The sequence below is a fragment of the Arachis stenosperma genome, chromosome 3 (assembly GCF_014773155.1).
Source record: "Arachis stenosperma cultivar V10309 chromosome 3, arast.V10309.gnm1.PFL2, whole genome shotgun sequence".
NCBI classification, from domain to species: Eukaryota; Viridiplantae; Streptophyta; class Magnoliopsida; order Fabales; family Fabaceae; genus Arachis; species Arachis stenosperma.
Genome location: NC_080379.1, coordinates 167,220,435 through 167,243,252, shown reverse-complemented (window position 1 = coordinate 167,243,252; position 22,818 = coordinate 167,220,435). Strand labels below are relative to the sequence as shown.

At 31.9% G+C, this 22,818-nt stretch overlaps 1 protein-coding gene across 2 annotated transcripts; it reads left to right on the top strand.

Annotated features, from left to right (window-relative positions):
- Positions 1–13,100: 13,100 nt before the first annotated feature.
- Positions 13,101–22,640, top strand: LOC130967359 (probable helicase MAGATAMA 3). 2 transcript variants are annotated; one of them, XM_057892174.1, is made up of 20 exons: positions 13,101–13,386; positions 13,523–13,691; positions 13,949–14,082; positions 14,484–14,693; positions 15,251–15,442; positions 16,149–16,184; positions 16,883–16,968; positions 17,183–17,233; positions 17,717–17,828; positions 17,897–18,002; positions 18,742–18,839; positions 19,171–19,284; positions 19,370–19,462; positions 20,069–20,122; positions 20,537–20,595; positions 20,697–20,781; positions 21,129–21,497; positions 21,676–21,798; positions 21,891–21,977; positions 22,216–22,640. In XM_057892174.1, exons 1-20 carry the CDS (start codon positions 13,285–13,287, stop codon positions 22,420–22,422), a joined length of 2,487 nt encoding a protein of 828 aa, XP_057748157.1. In that variant the 5' UTR covers positions 13,101–13,284; the 3' UTR covers positions 22,423–22,640. The 2 variants fall into 2 exon arrangements, with proteins under 2 accessions (XP_057748157.1, XP_057748158.1); XM_057892175.1 differs by lacking the exon at positions 13,101–13,386 and having other exon boundaries at positions 13,524–13,691; positions 14,576–14,693.
- Positions 22,641–22,818: the final 178 nt, after the last annotated feature.

Genomic DNA, 22,818 nt, shown 5'->3' with positions numbered 1-22,818 from the left:
TTCTCTAACACACACACACATATATATATATATATCGAGGCGATAGGGGCAGGTAGTACCTAAACTCAGTCCCGCCCCGCCCTGCCCAAGAATCCACCCCGAGTGGATAAAGACAGGTGGGTCGGGTGGTGTTGCCATCCCTACCATCTTTCTCTTTTAACAAATTTTCGAAAATAAGAAATACTAACCAACCACACCTTAATTTTTTTTATATTTACTTTGTATTTAAATTAATACTAATCAACTTTCTTTTTTTTTTCTCACTAGAAATACTAGCATCCGAACATTCTTCGTTCATTATTTATGTTTTTATATTTATAGGCTGAAGTGTTTGATAAAAAAAAATGCTGCTCAAAGAAAAATGAAAATGCGATCATTATTCACGACCTAATGATTTATGAAACTCACCTTATGGATCATTTAAATTTTAAATCAATAACTAGAAGTGACCTCTTCTCTCTCTTCTTATGTTCTCATTGTAACGAGGACATATAGATCATGGCAAGATATCGATCTGCATAACTATTAACTAATAACTCTACTCGTGCATTATTTAAAAAAAAAAGTTAAAGGATTATGTTTGGTTTGTAATTTTATTTTTAGTATTTTTTATTTTTTAAATTTTATAAAAAAAATAAAAAAAGAATTTTATTATTTTCATTGTTGTTACTTTTTTTACAAAATAAAAAAAATACTAAAAATAAAAACAGAAAATAAAAACGTAAACTAAACATACTTTAATATTTATAACACATGAAACAAGTTTATTGAGTGGCAAATAAGAGTAGTCTTCTTTCTTTCTGTACATATTCTTAAAAGTCTATCGTTTATAGTATTCCATACATTGATGTCTTGATATAATTAAGTTGGACTATACATATCATTTTGCATTTTATTATGTAAAGCTCTTTAACTAATGAATGAATATTTCGCATTGGCATTGAGAATCACGAGGACTTTCCCACTATGAAAACAGTGTTGTTCCCTGTCTTTATCAAATATCCCAATCTGAACTTTTCCATTTCAAACAAGCCTTAGGAATTAGAATGCAATTTCTGGCTTTCTGCCTAATTGAAATTTGGAAATTAAACTATAAGCTCTTTGTTACTGATATATAATTGAAAGTTTGAACCAATGCTGATAGTGACATACAGTTAGTCTAATGACATGGACCATGCTTGCCATTTTCAGTGATGATTCTTCCCAACACCTCCCTTGCCAAGAAAAATGTTTTTTTTTTTTTTCTTTTTTAGATATACAATAAAAGTTATTAATTTGATTATTTTATATAAAATATATATTAAAATATAAAATATTTATTAAAAATATATATTGACTAACTTACAATACAATTTTAAAAACAAAATGAATTTTTTTTTGGTATGATTAGCAATTGGTGAAAACTCAGGTGAAGTCGACTTCACGTGAAATTGATATCTGAGAGCCGTTAGATGAAAATTTAGTCAAATCAGTCAAATCATTTAAAGGCTCTCAGGTATCAATTTCATGTGAAGTCGACTGTACCTGAGTTCATTCTCACCTTAGCGATTTCATATGTACAGCATATTATTACGGTATTGTATACACTCCAACGTTATTTTACTGACACTTGGACTTACTCAATATTTTAAATTAAGACAAAGTTAATCAAATTCTCAATATTTTATAAGAAGGCTAAGAACTTAAAAAAAACAAAGAAAATTTAATAGAAATAACATTTTGTTACTAGAATATTTGTTATAAATGAGTCATACTCACAACTCAAACTCTCATCTCTATTTATAGTAAATTAACCATTTACCTCTTTAATGAACGGTTAAGATTAAATCCAATCAACGGTCTAAATTAAATGTTCAAATTTTTATTATAAATATCTAATCTATCATATTTTTAAAATACTTTTAAATTATTATATACTACTCTTCATATTTTTAGATACATCTGTATTCTTATAAAATAGTATATCATCTTTTAGAATTTTTTTAAATTTTTTTAAAGCCTTTCAAAAAATTTTAAAATATTTTAGAACATTCTAAAATATTTTTAAATACTCTAGAATATTATACAAACATCTTTAAATATTACAATATGCTGATATGCACGCCAATATTTAAAATTGGTTAAATTTCATAGTTCATTAGGTTGTATTTCTTTGCAATAATTATTTGATCTAAGTTACGCCGTGTTATTTATGTTATCGTTCTATATATCCATTGATAAATGGACTTTTAACCAAGTTTATTAGGTGACGGATAATAAAATAACTAGCACTGTTTCCTGTTATTTTTATTATTGTATAACATAGATACAGTATTAAACAATTGTTTTTAAAATTTAATTTTGATATATAATATAAAATATTTTATATTTTTTTAAATGACATTTATACAGTTGATATAAAAAATAATAATATAATATTATACTTATATAAAATTACTTTATAATAACAGTATATTAAAATTAAATTATATTAAATAATACATAAGTTGTTATAAAACAAAATTAATATTCTTGACTCCCCAAACACCGTTCCTTTTTCTGTTAGGAGCTATGTGTTACACGGATATTTATACTAACATGAGACATATAAATACATAAATTTCAAAATTTTATAAGATATAAAATATGGTATATATATAAAATATAAAATATTTTTATATAAATTATTATAATATTTTAATATTTTATTAATATTAAAATAATAATTTTTAATTATTTTTAATATATTTATTTAATTATATAAAATATTTAAAATATTTTTATTTTAATAAATAATAATATATACTATTTAAAAATTTATTTTAAAAATATATATTAAGAATAAAATTAAACAGACACATCAGTACATGATAATATTTATTGTGTTTAAATATATTTAAAAAAGTTTTTATTTTTTTTATTAATACATATTTAAACACAAAAAATATGCGTATCAAACGGATATTATATTTTAAAATGTGTTTAACATACAAACATAATAACTTAATAAAATGTCAATACTTCTTATATTAGAAGAGATTTTATTCATTATTACAAAATTATTATTTTCTGAATTACAACAATATATTCATCTTTTTATACATTCTCATTTTTCAAATTATATTGTAATAATTAATTATATAAAAAAAAGTTACTTATTTTTTAACAATAATTTCTCTCCCACTATGCCATTACTATAATATTAGATAAAAGAAAATGCACGATCAGAATTTCTTGGTAAATGTGATTATTCTCATTTAAAAATCCATAATAATGTTACATAGCCGATATAACTGGACTAAGAAAAAAGATTGAAAATTAATCTTTTTGAATTAATAATAAGTCAACTTTTTTAATTATTACTTTTAAAGTAATATTTTTTTTAATTCAAACCTTTTAGACAAAATCTTAATTGTCTATAAGATTTGGAACGTCTTATTTTTATTATAAACATCTTGTTCCATCCTTTTTTAATATTTTTTTAAGTTAAAATTTTGTCTAATAAAATGTTTTTTATTTTATATCTCTTTTTAGGTATCGACAATAAAATAATTGTGGTGACATATTAGTTGGAATTTAGATCCTTTTAAGTTTGAATTTTACTTTAGAGAGTAAAATATGATCTCTCATCATTGATTTTATAGGTGGGATCAAGAATAAATATAAAAAAAAAATTATTCAAAGGTAGAAAATCACACTTTATTCTCTAAAATAAAATTCAAACTTTAGAAGATCTAAATCTTATTAGTTGCTAGCGATATAAAAAATTTGAAAGAAAAAGTAACAGAACAATTAAGGGGAACAATTATATGAACAATACTAGGTAATTAATTTTTTTTTTTTTTTTTAATCAATATTTAACCAACAAAATCATAAATTTTTAATTCTAATATTAAATTTTAAATTTTAAATTTAATAATATAAAAATAAAAAATTAATTTAAAATATTAACTAATATTGATAAAAATAATTAATTTTTTAATATTAGAAAAAGTAATATACTAAAAATTATTTTTAATAAAAGATAATTTTAACTAAAAAATAATTAAATAAAATATTTTAAATAGTAAAAATAAAATTAGAATTGAATTAAATACAAATATTAGAAACAACTAAAACAATAGTTTACAATTTTCTTTATTGAGATCTTTATTTAATTATTGGTTTACAGTAAAGCTTTACATTCAAGGTATAACTTTAACTAAGTCCAACCAAGTATTTCAAGTTAACGCGTGTCTGTCATTACTTTTTTTTTTTTTGTTATCTTTCTTTTTCGTTATCATCATCACCAACAATACCACCACCTTATCATCCGTCTTTTCTTATTTGAATTTCTTTATCTTCTTCTTTTTTCTTCTCATCCTCTTCTATCATCATCATCATCATCATCATCATCATCATCATCGTTATTGTTATCATCATTTTCTTCTTATACATATAATCGTTATTGTTATTGTTATTGTTGAATTTTTGCAATGTTGATGATGTTATCTGATCCAAAATTGATTTTCAATATCTTTCTATTCATGATTCAGTCTTCTTTGTATGATTGTTTTCGAACTGAGTTAATTGTGTCGCAGTCCATTATGTAATTTTGGTTAATCTTTTAGTGAATTAAGATGCATTTGGACTTATTGTCCTGCATAATTCAAAACTCTTTCTCATCTTTTTATTCATTTTCTATTGTTTCTTCTTATTCTTTTCATCTTTTTCTTCTTCATATTCACCTTCTTATTTTATTTTCTCAAAATTCTTTTTGATTTATTCTCTTAAGAGGAATAAGAAAAGAAGAAGAAAATATCAAACAAAAAAGGAGAAACACATTAATGACGTTATCTGATCCAAAATTAATTTTGAATGTGTTTTTGTTCATGATTTAGTTTTGTTTGTGTACTTATTTTTAAACTGGGTTTATGTGTCACACTCATTATGGTAAATTTTTGTTCATTTTTGAGTGAATTATTTCGCAATTGTTATGTAATTTCAGTTTATTTACGAGTGAATTAACGTACATTTTGACTCCTTGTTCTGCACAATCCAAAACTCTTTCTCCTCTTCCTCCTCATATTCTACTCCTTCTTTTTCTTTTTCATATTTTTCTTCTTCATATTTTCTATCTAATTTTATTTTCTCAAAAATCTTATTGATTTACTCAAATTTAATACAATTTATGAGTTTGTATATTGAATTTGAATTTAACTCTTGGACAAAGCTTTAGAAAACCAGTAAAATTAAATAGAAAAAACATAATAAGAAATAATAAATATAATGAATATTTCTCAAATATTTTACAAAGACAGAGAAAAAAGTATTTCATCATCATCCTTCACAACCCTATAAAATGAGATCTCCCAAAGAGTTCTGATATGAATTATGAATTTAATATAAAATATTATGAATATACTCCTTTTTTTTAAAAGGCCTCTTTTTAAAATTTTTTTTTTAATTATAGCTAAATTATCCTCAGTTAAACTTGAAATTTACATACAAAAACCTCTAATTTTCTGTTGAAAATCTTTTATTATTAACATTCATTACTTCTCAAACCTGCAGATTCTTTACCATTATTTTCTACTTCTCTTTCTTTCTAAATTAATTGTGTCGTAATCATCATATAATTTTATTTCTAAGTAACTTAAAGTGCATTTGGACTCGTTGTTCTACACAATTTAAAATTTTTTCATCTTATCTTCTACTGCAATAATAAATATAACAACAGCAATAAAAGAATAGCGGCGAGAAAAAAACACGAAAAAAAAGAAAAAAGAAAAGGAGAAGGAGGAAAAGGAAAAGGAAGAACGCGAGGAAGAAGATGACGACGACGATAACATAGCGCGTAAACATAAATGACTTAATTGAAAGAATGATGTCTGCGCATGTAATTACGCTCTTTTTAATGACATCAATTCTTTTAATGTTGAATCTAATTGACAAACTATTAGTTAATCATCCAAACCAGCTAAACTAAATCTTGACAAACAAATCTACTGTACTTGACATGTGAAATACCTAGAATGTGTTTTTTTACAAGAACGAAATATTGAAATAGAAACACATAGACATAAAATTATATTGATAGATAAAATATAAATAGAGATATTGTATACAGAGATACTAAACTAATGTATTTTATATCTATTTTGATAAAAAAAAATATGAAAACATTAACAAAAAAATTATTTATTTATTATTTTTATTATTTATTTATTATTTTATTTTTTATTATTTTATTTTTTTATAATTTATTGAATGAAAATATAAATAAATTATTTGTTATAATTTTCTAATTCATCACCCAATTAAAATACAAAATACTAAATTCTATATTTCTGTTTTTAATATTTTGTTCTAACAAAGTGGCCTTACTGAAGGCATGAACTCTTGCGCGCGACGATCATAATACTATTGCTTCTACGAAACAATAACACCCATCCCCATTCGATTTTCTGTGCTCAAAATTGGGATTTTGAAAACCCCAATTACCCTGTATTGTCCTAAAATCGCAACCCGAGTTGATTTCTCAAAATCAGACCTCAATTCCAAAGCTGCAGTGTTATTATTATTATATTCAATGAATAATAACTATAACTACTTAGTGGAATGATGTTTCGCTAGATCTTCATCATCTGCGAGGGAGAGAGATTCTATAGTTGGAATCTCCTTTAATTTTTAATTGTACTCGATCGATTTCTAGTATACATATATTGAATATTGAATACTCCATGGTAATAAACGAGAAAATTCTAGAGGCTTCCAGAAACCAAAACATGAAACGATATTCCTATTCTCAATAGATAATAACAGTAACAGTAATATATACAAACTTTGATAGAAAGTTAGCTTATTATTGTTATTATTATTGTAACACTGCACATGTGAAGATGTTAATATTAATAACATGGAGTCATGGATTATCACTTTCTGCTCTTAATTGATGTCTTCTTCTTCTTGGATTTAACAATAGGAACTGTAACGCTGTACAAATCCTCAAGGAACCGGTACCTCTTGTTCTTCCTCGTCGGAAGCAACCTGCTTTCATCTTCTTCTTCATCCACCGCTGCGGCGGACGAAACAACATCGCAACCGCCGCTGTTATTGGTCCCCTGAACCACGCTGTAGCTGCAGCTGTTGTTGCTCATGCTTTGATGATGATGATCGTATGGTTGTTGTTCTTCGTCACCGCTGCTACTGAGTTGTATGAGTTGCTTCGCTGCTTCGATCTCCGATTTGGAGAAGAAGGGGGAAGCGGGTTTGCGGTTGATCTTGCTTTCGCATGCAGAAACCGCTGTTGCCATCTTCGATAGATATCTCTCTCTGTTGTGTGATCAAGATTTTATTGATGCAGAGTAGAAGAGCATTCTTTTTTACTTTTTATACTGTTCCAAACAATAGGTCGGTTTCTTTTCTCCATTTTTTTTACCTTCTTCATTTTTTTTCCCTGTAAAAGTTAGACCTTCAATCTCATCTCTAACTAAAATATCTTTAATTTTTAAATATTATTTGTGTAAAAAAATTGCATATATTCAATAGATTTTGTTAATAATTAAATTCTTTAATTAATAATGTTAGAAAATAATGAATAGACAAAAGTTAATGATATATGAAAGAGAAATTTAAAAAAAGAAGATAAATAAGAATCAATTATTGGTTGAGAAAGACTGATTATTTTTTTTCTCATATTCAATTGTGTATTACAATTTTAGTGAAAAAATATTTTTCACGTTTATTGTTTAAATGATATTCAAAAGAAATAATTTAATTAAATGAATAGTTAAAACATTTTACAATTTTATCATGTCTAATTGTTGACATAAACTTATTCATGAATGTTGATGTTGCCATGTTAATTATCAAATTTTTATTAAGTTAATTAATTAATCATTAATTATGATAAAATAAATATGTAGATACGTAGATGGTATTTTGGAATTAAGTAATCTAACAAAAACACACACGCAAAAATATTTTTTGGAATTAAATTTTTGAAACATTTTGTTAACCTTAAAATAAATACCTATTAAATTATTAAATATAAAGAACAATAAATACTAAATTACTTTATGTTGTATTTATGTACTCTTATTTTATAGATTGTATTATTGTTTTGCCTTATTTGTATTTTTCTTTTGAAGGTAGGTTAGTGGAAACGGAAGATTTCCATTTTTGGAAGATCAAAATAAATTTTTGGTGATTTCAGCTACCTACACCTTTAAATAAAGGATTTTTTATTTTTATAAATAAAATAATTATAATAATTACTTAAATAATAATTTTAAAAATATTTATCGAAATAAATAACCCAATCTTATCTTGTTTATAGTGTAAACGAAATGACTATGCACGTATCTCATTTACAGTATAAACGAAATAATACACCTCAGCCTGACACGTGTATATCTCGTTTACACTGTAAACGAGATAAAGCCTATCGATGCCTATAAGTATATGTTATTCGTAGCGTGTTCTGGCCCCACTTTGACCTTGTCAATCCACTCTTTCCTCTCTATTATCCCTTTCTGACCATATTATCGACTGATACTGCGATGTCGCGTTAAGCGGGGAACGACCGAGACATCAACAGGCTGAACAAGACGTCGCATTACGCTGGAGTCGACGACTTTGAGGTTAGTTTTGTTCTGTTTAATTCTCGTTTAATCCTATATGAATTTTTTTTTTGTATGTGGCCATGGTTAGAATAGTCACGAAGAACTAGAACATAGTTTGTAGTTTTAGCAGTAGGTCTCTAGTAGAAATTTAGAAATTTTTTTGTTTGTGGAAGATTGTTAGGACATAATTATTAGTTTGGAACTCTATTTTACTTGTTCTAGGTTGTTACTACTTACATCGTTCTACTTAGGTTCCATTTAGTATATAATATATAATTTAGATTAGAAACATAGAAATATGCTCTTTAAGTCGAACTAGTTGAAAGGACTATTTATTTAAATTTAATGTTTTATATATCATATTAAATTGATCTAATGAGTTACAAAAGTGTTTAAGAATTCAATAAACTACAAATTTAAAATTATTTTCCTATAAGGCTGATTTTTTTTAAATTTTTCAAAGGCCTTGCCTTCTACTGCCTCGACGAGTGAGTCATACCCTTCCTCCACCAGATGCCATCTTACCGTATCTGGCTGAGGCTGGATTTGTGGACATGGTGCTCCTCAGGGATTTCACTTTTGACAATTCTCTGATTTCGACATTCGTGGAGCATTGGCTTCTGGAGACGCACATGTTTCATCTCCCGTTGGGTGAGGTCACGATCATCCTGCAAGACGCGGCGTACCAACTAGGCCTACGCGCACACGGGGCCCCAGTTGGGGGTGCCTTCGTGACTTCACAATGAGTGACACGCATCTTCGTGATGCCTTCTCTATTCTTCTCAATGGCTGCCACTAGCCTTTGGGAGAAGCGGCATCCGGCCGCCATACCAATCACTTTTAATATAAAAAGTCGAGTAGGCGGAAAAAGAACCGATTGTATGGGAAATCCTTCAAGAAATTATGCAGGGGCATCCCGTCTTGAATGCACATCCCTGCTTTCCGTCACGAACAACTTCCGAAGTCTTTCGTACGTGATGTGCACGATGGCGGAGATCGGCAAGTATTGTGTCCCCTTTAGAATTACATTGATGCACTCTGACAGATTTGTCGTCATGTGACCAAACCGCCGTCCACTGTTGCAATATCAAACTCTTCAACTCCGATAATGTGTTCACACGCTGAGTGCGCAATAATATCGGATTCTCACACTCAAATATCACCATGTTGTCGCTATTTCTCATACGACAATTGGGATAAACACACACAACTATGTATACGTTGTTACTATAGATGGCAACGGGTTCTAATAGGGCGGGGACATGCCCCCCGTTCCCCGCCCCCGCCACCCATAATCCGTCCCCATCCCCGCGACGGGTAACGGGGACCCCGTATCTGCCGGGGATCGGGGTCTCCGTGGATATCCACGGATTTTTAAAAAAGATTTAAAAACATTTAAAAAACAGCAAAATTAAAAAATAAAAGATATATAGTGTAAACCCAAACTCAGTATTGTAATCCAATTTTTCAGTAAGAATTCAAATCCCAAACCTTAAATTCAATTTCACAGCAACAAAATCAATCTCTAAATTCAAATATACCAATTAACAGAATTCAAACCCTAATCCTAAATCCTATTCCACATGAATATAATTCAAACCATAGCAATTTCATCAATTAAAAATCAAAATATGCATTAAAACGGCAAAGCAGAGGTGGAACAGAGGCGAAGCTTCGAGCAGGAAGCATTGAGCGACGCAGTGAGAGAAAGAAGGTGAGTAGCATCGGCTCTCCTCTGGCAGCGATGAAGGACGATCTTCTCTGGACGGGGACGAAGGCGGATATCGCTCCTATGACGACGACGACAAAGACAACTCTCCTCTGGACGGTGACGAAAACTGCAATGGTTCTCCTCAGGTGCGCAGCATGAAGATGACTCTCCTATCCTCTAGACGCAGAGGCATGGCTGGTAATGACAGATCTGAAGAAGATGATAATGGCAGGGGCATGGCTAGAGCAGTTTCGTCTTTGTGGAGTAGAGGTGACACGGGTGCAGGTGGCACCAATGCTGTGAGAACCAAGCACGGAGCGACACCAGCAAGGGAGGAAGGAAGAGGAAGAGGGTGAGACCTGAGAGAGTGAGAGTGATCTGATGAGAGATTGAGGAAGTGAGGCAGAGACATGAATTAGCTTTTTAGGTTTCCATCATATATATATATATATATATATATAAGGATATTTATGTAATTTCATCTATACGGATATTATACGGGTATCACGGGGCAGGTACCTCTCTTCCCGCCCCCGTCCTGTTTATTAAACGGATACCCGTCTCCCGTCCCTGCAAGGAGAAAATGACCCACAAATCTGTCCCCCGGCGGGTGATTCCTCGCGGATACCCTCCCCGTCAGGGAAAATTGCCATCCCTAGTTGTTACTGGCCATTGTTGCCTTGTTTTTGTGAGAGAATCGAGACAAAAAGATATGAAATGTGTGTGGAGAATGTCAAGAGTTACACATCCTTTTATAGCGGATGAAAATTTGTCTTTGTGCATCTCGTTTATAGTGTATAATAGGGGTGGCAACACTACCCAAACCCGCGGGTACCCACCCGCCCCTGCACCGGGGCGGGTTCTTAAGTAGGGCGGGCGGGGTCGGGTTTAGGTTAAACCCGCCCCGGTATATGTAATATATATAAAATAATTAGTAAAATGATTAATAATATTATATTATATTTAAAGTTTTATTTTAATTTATGTTATGTATGTAAATAATGGTTATATAATTTTTAAAATTTTATTTTATTTATTAGATTTAATAATTATATGAGCGGGTAGGGGTAGGGCGGGTACTCGCAGGGACGGGTTAGGTTTTAACATTTTACTACCCGCGGGTAGAGGCTGGACGGGTTCGATGCAGGTTTTTATTTGCGCGGGGCGGGTCGGGTAGAGCAAAACCCGCCCCTACCCGCTCCGTTACCACTTCTAAGTGTAAACAAGATATACACGTGTCTTATCTAGTGATCCACTATAAACGAGATATGTGCATAATTATCTCGTATATACTGCAAACGAGATAAGACTAAATTATTTATTTCAATAAATATTTTTAAAAGTATTTATTTCTGTAATTATTATAATTATTTTATTTATAAAAATAAAAAATCCTTAAATAAAACCTTTGTATAATAATAATAATGTTGAACGCGTCAACTAACCATCAACCATATTAGATATTCAAGTAGGGGTGTCCGCGGATCGGATCGGATCGGATATGGCCAAAAATTCGATCCGATCCGCATTAAAATCATCGGATCGGATCGGATCCAATATCCGCAACTTTTAAGGTTGGATCCGATCCGATCCGATCCGCACATTTGCGGATCGGATCGGATCGGATATCGGGTATATCCGCAAAACACAAAAATATTTTTAAAGGCTTATTTTTATTAAAAAAATATCAATAAAATTCATTTTTTCTATTCTTTTAAATATGTTTACTCTTAAAATAATATTAAACATACTTTTTTTAAATAATAAATTAAAATAATATAACATATATGATAATTATTAATTGAAATAAAACATAAAAAGAATATTTATTTATTTATTTCTTTAATTTTGCGGATACGCGGATATGCGGATACCAACACAAAATCCGCAATCCGATCCGATCCGATCCGAAAGCCTTGCGGATCGGATCCATATCCGCAATTTTCGGATCGGATTCGGATAAACACCGCGGATATGCGGATCGGATCCGATCCATGGACACCCCTATATTCAAGGTTAAGGAGCCTTCAAGTCATAATAATGTTTTTTTTTTTAATTACAAATGTCGTTGTGAAAATTACCAATTAAAAATGTTTAAATAGAAAATTTATAAAATTCAAGTTTTCAAAATATTTTATATATATTTATTAAGTAAAAGATTTTACTAACAGTAACATTAACATATGCTTTCAGAATACCTGTTAAATTTTCAGTTTTAATATTATCCACAACTCTTACTTTTCTTACTTTCCCTCTTGTTTATTTTTCGGTATTATTTTATACTGCTAGGAAATTTTTATTGTATTTTATTTTGGAGAGGGATATTTTTTTTGGATGTAATACCGACTAGGAAGTTTTTAAATGGGCCAAACGACAATTGTAAGCCAGCCCACAGTAGTTAGCGTCGATCTTAAGCCCAATAATAACCGCCTTTAGTTAGCGTCAATTGTAAGCCCACCTACGCCCTCGTTAAACATATAAAATTATAAATGGGCTACGTTATGCGAGCTTTTTTAGTCATTTTCGTTAATTACCCAAAAATGCATTTTGACTCTGTTGAGGGTTTCCTTTTTCTCTAGACTTGGTAGTTGGTAATGCCATTGGTTCTTGGTCTTTCACAATTGGTGACGCGGTGCAGTTATGTAGTAACGCAAATGTTTTCTTCTAACCAAAGGTATGTTAGAATCTTTGCTTTCAAAGTCTCAATCGTAACTAAGCCCTAAATCTTGGGCCCATTTAAGGGGGAACAAGGGGTTTTAAGTGGGTTTTGAAATTTTTAAGAAGAAAAAATAACTGTCCGGGAAAAGGGTCGGTCCGTAAAGTGTAAACTCAACTTCCATCTCCCTGCGACAATTCTCTCATCTCCGCCACATTTGCCCATTTTCTTCGCCGCAGCCAACCAAGACAAGTTGCGGCGGCGGCGGCTATTGGTGGTGGGTTCTGAGTGTAGGAACCTGTGCGCATTGGCAGGCTCGGAAAGACTGTTTGATGGCGGTGGACAAGGAAAAGCTACAAGAAGAATCCGTTATCCGCCGCTTCTACCAGATTGTTCTCAGCTGGGACTACTTTCGCCTCCTCAAGGATTTCAAGGCAAATGATTCTTCATTCATCTCTCTCTCTCTTTCTCTCCTTCTATATATACATATTTTTTCATTTTCAATATTTTGGTTTCTTTTTCAGCATTGTAGAAATTCTTACACTGTTCCGAATATGGGTCTGTTTTCAGAAGCAGAAAAACAGTGAGAAAGAAGGAGCTGCTGCTGCTGGATCTTTGTCCACGCTGGTCAAAGTGAAGACTCGATACAAAGACGTTGATGATTATATTTCCACTTACGAGCCTCTTATTTTTGAAGAAGCCAAGTCTCAGATTATTAAGGAGAAAGAAGATGAAGAGGGTATCTTTGTTTTTCATATTTTGCACATTCCAATTTGATGATTTTTTTCTTCACTGCATTATTATCTCGGTAATGGCAATGCCTCAAGACTCAAGATTTTTCTATTTTAGATTTTCGTTGTTCTGCTTTTATATGCTTACAGAACAAGTTAAAAAGACTTTTTTTTTTGAAATTAAGAAATGTTTATTGTTTTAAATGCTTCAAATTGAATTGTGAGAAAAAAAAATCGTGCTGAAGAACTCTTGTGTGTAATGCAGTGACTGAATGGAAGCTGGGGGTGGTGAAGAGTTACACTGAGGGGGATGGCTTTCATTTTATAGAGTTTCCGTGTGAAATAAATGAGGGAGAATCGATATCACAGAATGATCTTTTACTGCTCTCCAAAGATAAGGTACTATAGTATACTGTTCCTACCATCCTGTTTTTTGCTTGGATGTTGCATTGATATATGAGTCTTGTTGCTGTAGTGTTTCCCAGTGGAAGCATTGCTTTTCTCCCAATCTTCATTATTGTAGAATTTTGCGGAAAATTCGCTACTAATTACTGATCATATTGTGGATATATAGAGTATCGGCTGATAGAGTTACTGGAAGTGATTTTTAAATAGATTTTCGTTGTCTGTTACTTGAAGGGAAGCAAATGTATGTTCTCTTAATTTTAGTCAGATCTTTACCTTGCATTGATTTTTAAGGAAACCAGAAAACATTGTTGTTGATATGCTTCCTGTTCATCCAATCAGACCTAACCTGAAATATTTGAATTCTGTTGATCAATATACTTGCTACCCTGCAGTTTGTGGATGGAAAAAAACTGCCCACTGTATATGCGTTTGCTTTGGTGGAGAATGTACGAAAATTTTCTGAAACAAGGCTTCTCCGTGCTAGACTCTACCTAGCTGGAGAGTTCTCTCATTATGATACAGATAGTGTAAAATCATCTCCAAGGCTATTTAACATGCGTTCTCATATATGCGAGTCAGAGAGACAATTGTATTTTATGAAGGTAACTTCTTGTATCATTTGTTTTATTCTTGCCTGAAGCATTATAGATTTTGTTCCTATGTGATAAATGAGATTGCCTCTCAATTATGAATTTGAATACTTTTCAAAATTTACTTCCTTTGAATTTTTGTTAGTATGTTTTTTATTATTTATTATTTTATATCAGTATCATGTTTTGTATCCATTATCCCCTAGTTTGTATTATCCTTTTCCTCATTGCAATGATATTCTTATTTTATATTTTTAAAAATAATAATATTAATAATAATAATAAGTGTTATTTAACATACATATGTAAGATGGTTTGACATATATATTGTTCAGGTCAGTCTTGGCTACAGTAGTACTACCTATAATGATATTTGATTTATTCTCTGTCCATGGGTGCCTGTAGTTTCTCGTACTAAAATCGGTTTTTTGGGTTTTGGGGGGGGGGGGGGGGGGGGTTTGGGGAAAACATCTTGAGACTTTCATACATCCTTTTATTTTATTCATGGCAGTTTGCTATGCTATGTCTGTGGCCTTTTTGGTTGCATGAAAATGTGAAAAATCATGCAGATGTGCAGTCTATCCACCATTGCTCGTGAATATTTGGCTGTACGAACAATTGGCTTCCTCCCTTACAAGGATTTGATATTAAATGCTGTTGGAGAGAATTCCAGTACAGAAGCTGAGCGTTGGAAAATCTCAATACCTCTGAAGGAATATGTTGAAAGTACTTTCAATCAATATCAGCGTGAGGCTATAATAGTAAGTTTCTCCTTTAGAAGTTCAATGAAGTATTTAAAACCTCTATATAGCTGGGTTTCACCTTTGTTAATCTGTTAGGTTTTAAAGCTGAGTTTGACATCGAATGTAAAATATTAACCATAAAATATGGGATGCACGACTGTGTTCATGGTTTTATGCATAAAACATCCATTAGAGTTCTGTTTTCTTGCTTCATTGTTTTCAACTTTTCCATATAATATTTCATCATGTACCTTGTTTTTGCTTATTTTCTCCCTTACATATTCAAATTTTCATTTTCTTATTGTCACTCATTTTGTCCTTTATCAAATGAGTTGCCTCAATGTATTGCTAGGAAACTCACCTTCACTGATAGTTTTTTTGACAAGCATGTTTCATGGAATAGGATTAGATGCCTAGCTTTTATTTGGTGTAAAGCTGATCATCTTTATAGGGTACTTTCCCTCTTTAGACATGTTGAGAGAATGGAAAGCTATACTTTATAGATAAATCTTTTGTTTTGCTTTTGTATAGTGTAATCCCTATGTCCAAATTATTATCATTAGCCTTTGTTCTTTGACATGCAACTCTTATATTACATTTGTTAGCCTTTGTTCTTTGACATGCAACTCTTATATTACATTTCTTAGACGTGCAAGATTTTCTTATTAGTCTCATGTAGCTTTTATTTATTTGTTAAACAATAAACTTGTATTTTCTGTTGCAGGCAGGTCTATCGCCAAAAGCATTTGTCCTTATACAGGTTTGTCTCTTTTATTTAAATATTCTTGCAGGCTTGAAATTTCTTTTATGTAATACTTGATGTCCTCATTTATGTTGAATTGTACCGTGATAATGACTGATTTCTCATATATAGGACTTTGGAAAATTCTCTTGTAAAGCAACTTTTTATCTATCTCTGGGTATAATATCTTGTTTTATAAAGATGAAAGAAAAACTAAAATCTGCCTGTGGATTTCCCTTATGACCTTATAGAAGCCTGAGCAGACAATCTTTTTAGTGCTCAAAGAAACAGATTTCCCTTGGATGCAATGTTAAGGTTGCTACTTTGTGACCAAGTCATGGGTTCAAATCCTTGCAAGCTTAGTGCAATGAGCTGTCCTTTTGTTCAAGAAACAGACTTGTACTCTGATCTTATGCACGATGTAAATCAATGACCCTTTTATATTTTGTAATTCTTATCATTCAAACATGGGAAACAATTGTTGCGTCTGAATTTTTAATTTGATGTTGCTGGAATATAATTAATATTAATATTAATATTAATATAGTCATGTCACTGAGGTCCTTTATGGATCATCACCTTTTTATTTCCATTTGACATGAAGTGTCCCTCTCTAGCGTCTGTATCTGAGACATGGTTCAAGGTTTTTATTAATGTATTGCAGCTATTCCAGTTGTAAAATATCTTCTTGTCGAGTCTAACCAAACTCATTTCAGGGTCCCCCTGGGACTGGGAAAACTCAAACCATACTTGGGCTTCTAAGTACCATTTTGCATTCAAGTCCAACAAGGGTGCAGTCGAAGTAAGTAAAATGTTTTTTATATGCTTTTTTAGGTTTTTATATTATTATCCAGGAAGACTTCTATATAAGATTGTGCTTAGTAGAGCTGTAGAGCTGCTGGCTCGAGACAGTTTTTTACTTCTACCAAGTGTGCCTTAGAAAATTTTATGCTCACATTTTTTTGCCTTACATTATTCTTTATTCATACATGTATTAATTCAGATTTGCTTAATAGGAACGGAATGCTCGAGCTAAAGCGGGAGGTGCAGTTACCAATTGAGGAAAAGTATGCTTTTCTTTGTGAATATATCTGAGCTTTACATGCTCAAGAAAACTTAATGATATGGAAAAAATATAGTGTGTGATTTGAATTGACATGATATTCTCTCTTAATTTCATGTTGTGGAAACTTTTAGATTTATATTTTCTCATTCTTGATTTCTCCATTTTTTTGGTCTGCATTTTTAGTTTTATGGCAGTGTGTATCTTCCGTAGTTCATATCTAATTTATTTGATCAAGTTAGAAGTGTTCAATACTGATATTTTGTCATGTATACCCACTTTGTTCCATAGATCACTTTGTCAGCTTGTGTTATGCCAATATAGTCTTTAGTTTTATTAATTTTATAATCCATTTGGGAAGGTAACTATCTCTTTGCCAAGACTAGCTAAATAGAACTACATTACTGTTATAGTAACTTTGTCTGTAGATTGTATTCTCATATTTTACCCATCTAGATGATATATTATGCTTTCTATTGCGTTTCAGACGCAAACACTGGGGACTGGCCTCTCCATGGTTGAATAGTGTTAATCCAAGGGATAGTTTGATGCCAAAAGATGGCGATGATGGATTTTTCCCAACTACTGGAAATGAATTAGTAAGTACTACTAATTTGTTACTTCATTTTACTGACAAATAATATATTCTAACCATGTATTCTATCAGAAACCTGAGGCTGTAACTTCAAGCCGTAAGTATCGGGTACGAATTCTAGTATGCGCTCCATCAAACTCTGCCTTGGATGAGATTGTGTTGCGGGTTCTTAATGGAGGTATGAAGTTTCTCTTGCCTTATCTCCTAACCTCATGCATATTACTTGGAGTCTCTTACTAGTAGACCAGTTTTAATGGCATAAAGCTGAAACAGCAAAAGATTCAGGGAGGCTGGATTTGATTCCAGGGATTTGTTTGCCTTCTTATGTTGTCTTCTTATATGTGAAGCAACAAATGGAATAGTTATCTTAGTTTCATTTATGTTAGGTAACAACAGTCATAATGCATTCAAGGGAACCAGTACCAAGAACTACTTGTCCTATTATCGGCGTTATTTGGTAAATTTTCAACTGATAGAAATTCTGAAATAAAGTATAATCCTAAAACTATTTGAGAAATGTTCTATGAAGAGTTTGGCATATTGAATGCAATATGATTGTTGTTTTTATGCTTTTGTTTAGTTTTTCTTTTTATTCCTATGATGGATATTATCTTGGGTGGGGTTTAGGTGTTTTTCTGGGATGTCCTGACTCCTAAGCACATACTGTGAAGAAGAAGTTGCAATTGCCATAATGATCGCAGGGTCAGTTTTTAGTCTGTGTAATTACTAATTAGCTATTTTATATTACAAGCAGACTATTTGTACTTTGATATTCTTAACTTTTTTTTTCTTTGCTTTACATTGTTTATTTGTTTGTTTGTTTTTCTGAGGGTTTCTGATATCTGTACTGTTTTTACCATGATTATTTATTTTTTTCCCTTTCCTGGGCCACTATTTATTGTTCTTGGATGTCTCAGGGGTACATGATGAATGTGATCGACCTTACACACCTAACATTGTTCGGATTGGTCTCAAAGCACATCATTCAATCAAGCAAGTCGCCTTGGATGAACTTGTATGTAGACAAGGAGATTAGCATGTCTTTTAAATGGCTGCCACTTTTTATTTAGTCTTCCATATCTTTAGTCCCATGGAATTCAGTTATAATGCTCTGAAGATATGGGAATGACCTTTTATAAATTGTTGAGGAAATTATGTTTTTTAATATAATGTTGAACATAATACATATTTTTCGAACCTGGTTTTAACCTGCTACCAGACAGTATAAATAATGAAATCGTAAGCCACATATATAGTTATGGCATCTATGATATATATTCTTATTTGTGTGGTTCATCTCCACTTTTAAATCTACTTCGGGGCACTTAGATTTGTTTTATTTGCAGGTGAAAGGAAAACGAGTCAGTGCCAACAAATCATCTACTGATAAGCAGAGCAATGGTCCTGGGGGAAATAATGATGATAGTGTCCGGGCTGCACTTCTGGATGAAGCCACAATAGTATATATTTCATCATTTAATCTGAATTCAAAATGAGAAAATATTAGCATTGTGGTTTTCAAAGAATTTTCTTTGTGCATGGCAGGTTTTCTCGACTCTCAGTTTTAGTGGTTCGCATATCTTCAGTAAACTAAATCGCAGCTTTGATGTTGTGATTATAGATGAAGCAGCTCAAGCTGTAAGTATGAAATCTTTTTCAGTGTTAGATTGCTTGTAGTATAATCAATTTGGCTAAGCTGCCTAAGCAGGTTAGTAGTATAGGCTGGTGGAACTCATGATAAGCATAATTGATAATCAGATAATTTTTTTAATTTAATTTTCATGTTAAATCAGTGCAAACTTTTCTTTATAAAGATAAAATCATATATTTTTAGAAATCATCGCTTTTTTGTAAAAAAAATTTGCGGCCTTTTACTTGGGAGTACATTACATGTTCCTTTTATGTCTTGCTCTTAAATTTTTCAGAAATTGTGGCTTCCGTAGAATAACAGTCTCACTGTTGTCTGTGTGCTTGTGTTTTTTAATGTCTAATATACTTCTCTCTGCAAGTCAGCATATGCAATAGGCATATTGTCAATTTTAGTCAGCATAATGAATTCGCTCTGGTGTCTCAGTTGTTATATTTGTTCCCTAAGTAAGTTGTTAGTTGTGTTGTTAGCTTGTTATTAATTGCAATAAGTAGATTAATGATTGTCAATATGTAACGATTTTCATTTTTCAATGTAAAAAACCGATGTTGCTAATTTTATTTCATCTTGTTGTACGACATGCTACCCATGAACAGGTGGAACCTGCGACCCTTGTGCCATTAGCCAATCAATGCAAAAAAGTATTTCTGGTATTGTTCACCACCCCACTGTCGTGAAAGGATCTTGGATTGTTTGTATTTTACAATATGTAGTTGCAAGTATGTCTTAAAATGCCCAGTTTGCAGGTTATAACTCAACTAACTGATTATATATGTAATACAAGTTTCAAGCAACATAGATACATTGAGACAGCATCTTTAAGGAAAGCAATTTCTTTATTTGTTGTAACTCTTAACCCAAAGGACTTGGCATGATATTTAGAAATGAGATTTCTAGTAATATGAATTTACTGATTTGTTATATAGGGCCTGGCAAAATGGATGTGTTGTTGTGCATCAGTTATTGAACTTGTTTAAATATTCTGGACTAAACACTGTTGTGGTCATATTTGGTATAGCGTTATCACTACGGCTACTTTAACTTTTGGCATTTCTGTTTTTAAGGTTGGTGATCCTGCACAGCTTCCAGCAACTGTAATTTCAGATGTTGCTAAGAATCATGGGTAAACAATTCTTTTGATGATAAGCATATCTTCTAACTAAATAAAACTATTCTTCTGCTTAATACCCTACTTTTGTGCTGTTTTCTGTTTCATGCTTTAAGATATGGCACAAGCTTATTTGAAAGATTGATGCAAGCTGGCTATCCAGTTAAAATGTTGAAGACCCAATACCGAATGCATCCTGAGGTTGGTTCATATTATACTGGGAAAGTTAGTTTGTTATTTATTTCTGTTCATACTATGGTCATGCTTCACATTTGGGATTCCTTTATTCCCTAGGCAGCCTCAGATTGAATTGCATAACACAACCAATAATAGTAACTTATCGGTTTTGTTGTTCTGTCTTGAACCAACCGAGCCCCCCCCCCCCCCCCAAAAAAAAAAAGAATTATATTATACTCATTACTTATCAGGATTTGGATATTTAGTGTCATGAGACTTCATCTGTTTTGGGGAATAAGGTTCATCCTTCTGTTTCTGTCTACTATCAACTCTTGTGTTCTCTTGATCTATTAAAATATCCTATCAAATAGATAAGAAGCTTCCCCTCTAGCGAATTTTATGAAGATGCATTGGTAGATGGGGATGATGTCAAAATGCGGACACAACGTGACTGGCATCAGTATCGCTGCTTTGGTCCATTCTGTTTCTTCGATGTACACGAGGGAAAAGAGACTCGGCCATCAGGGAGTGGTTCATGGATAAATACCGAGGAAGTTGATTTTGTCCTATTCTTGTATCAAAAACTGATAACACGATATCCCACGTTGAAGTCGGGTAACCAAGTTGCAATCATATCACCCTATAGACAACAAGTCAAGCTCTTCCAAAAACGTTTTGAAGAGACTTTTGGAGTGTCATCCCAGGAAATAGTGGATATATGTACCGTTGATGGTTGCCAGGTAAACTAGCTATGTTCAGTTTTGGTACCAATCATTTTTTCCCTCCTAAATTGTATCGACGAAATTTCCAATAAACAAAATATTTGAATATGGTTCTGGTTTCGCAACATGGGGCACGGATCACATGGTTTGCATAGATTAAAGTACTAAACAATGCTCTCTTTTTTCTTTCTTTTAGGGACGTGAGAAGGATGTGGCAATATTTTCATGTGTGAGGGCAAGCGGAGATAAAGGTATAGGGTTTGTGGAGGACATCCGGCGAATGAATGTTGGGATCACAAGAGCAAAGTCTGCAGTTTTGGTACTGTATCATTCGGGTTAAAGCGATGTTTTCAATGAATTGATTTGGCGCACATGCTTTACTGTGATCAATTTTCGTTTTTTCTATTATAGGTTGTTGGATCTGCCTCAACATTGAGGAGGAGCAAACAATGGAACAAGCTAGTGGAAAGTGCTGAGAAGAGGGATTGTTTCTTCCAAGTAAATGCTCTGAAAGTTATATTTATATGCATACCAGTAGCATTGAAGTGAAATTTATTAATTAAAATCGAGGTTTTTAATTATTTAATTTGTGTTCCCTAATCGTAGTTTTTTCTTTGAAAAATCCTCTCCTCTATTTTTCATGATTCCACTATGCAGGAGGAGTCCCACACTTGGACAACTTTTTTATAGTTATTGTTTCTAAGCTGAAGACTAACCCAAGAATTTACGTCTTCAGGTTTCGAAACCCTACTCCTCATTCTTCAGCGACGAAAATCTTACATCCATGAAAGCAAAGATAGGGGAACAATCTCAGAATGCTGAAATGCAGGATGTCGAAATGCCGCATGAAAATGCTGTAGCAGATGCCGATCAAGCACAAGCTGAGGACTATGGAGATGGCGATGGCGATGCTGAAATGGATGATCCAGGTGACGATGATTAGAGTTAATAAATAGGTTACATAGCTGTATAGTTGAGTATACACATACCAGGTTTCTGGTTCTGTATATTCCAAATATTTGCAACCTGCATTTGTCTGGATAGTTAGTAATTTTCATCACCAAAAAGCAAGAAAGTCCATCCGCGACTATTGGTTTGTTATACTTGTTAGAGTATAATTAGGATCAATTAACATTATTTAATATATCTAAATATTTACTATAGGATATTACGTCTTTATTATTTCGATTTTCTTAGCACCTATAAATACTCTTATATATTGTATCATTCTACACAACTTGAATACTTACAAATCTTTTTTCTATTGCTCCTTGTCCCCTTTCTAACAATACTAACTTGTATTCTATGATGATAATTGATATTGGGGCAGCTTCTAATT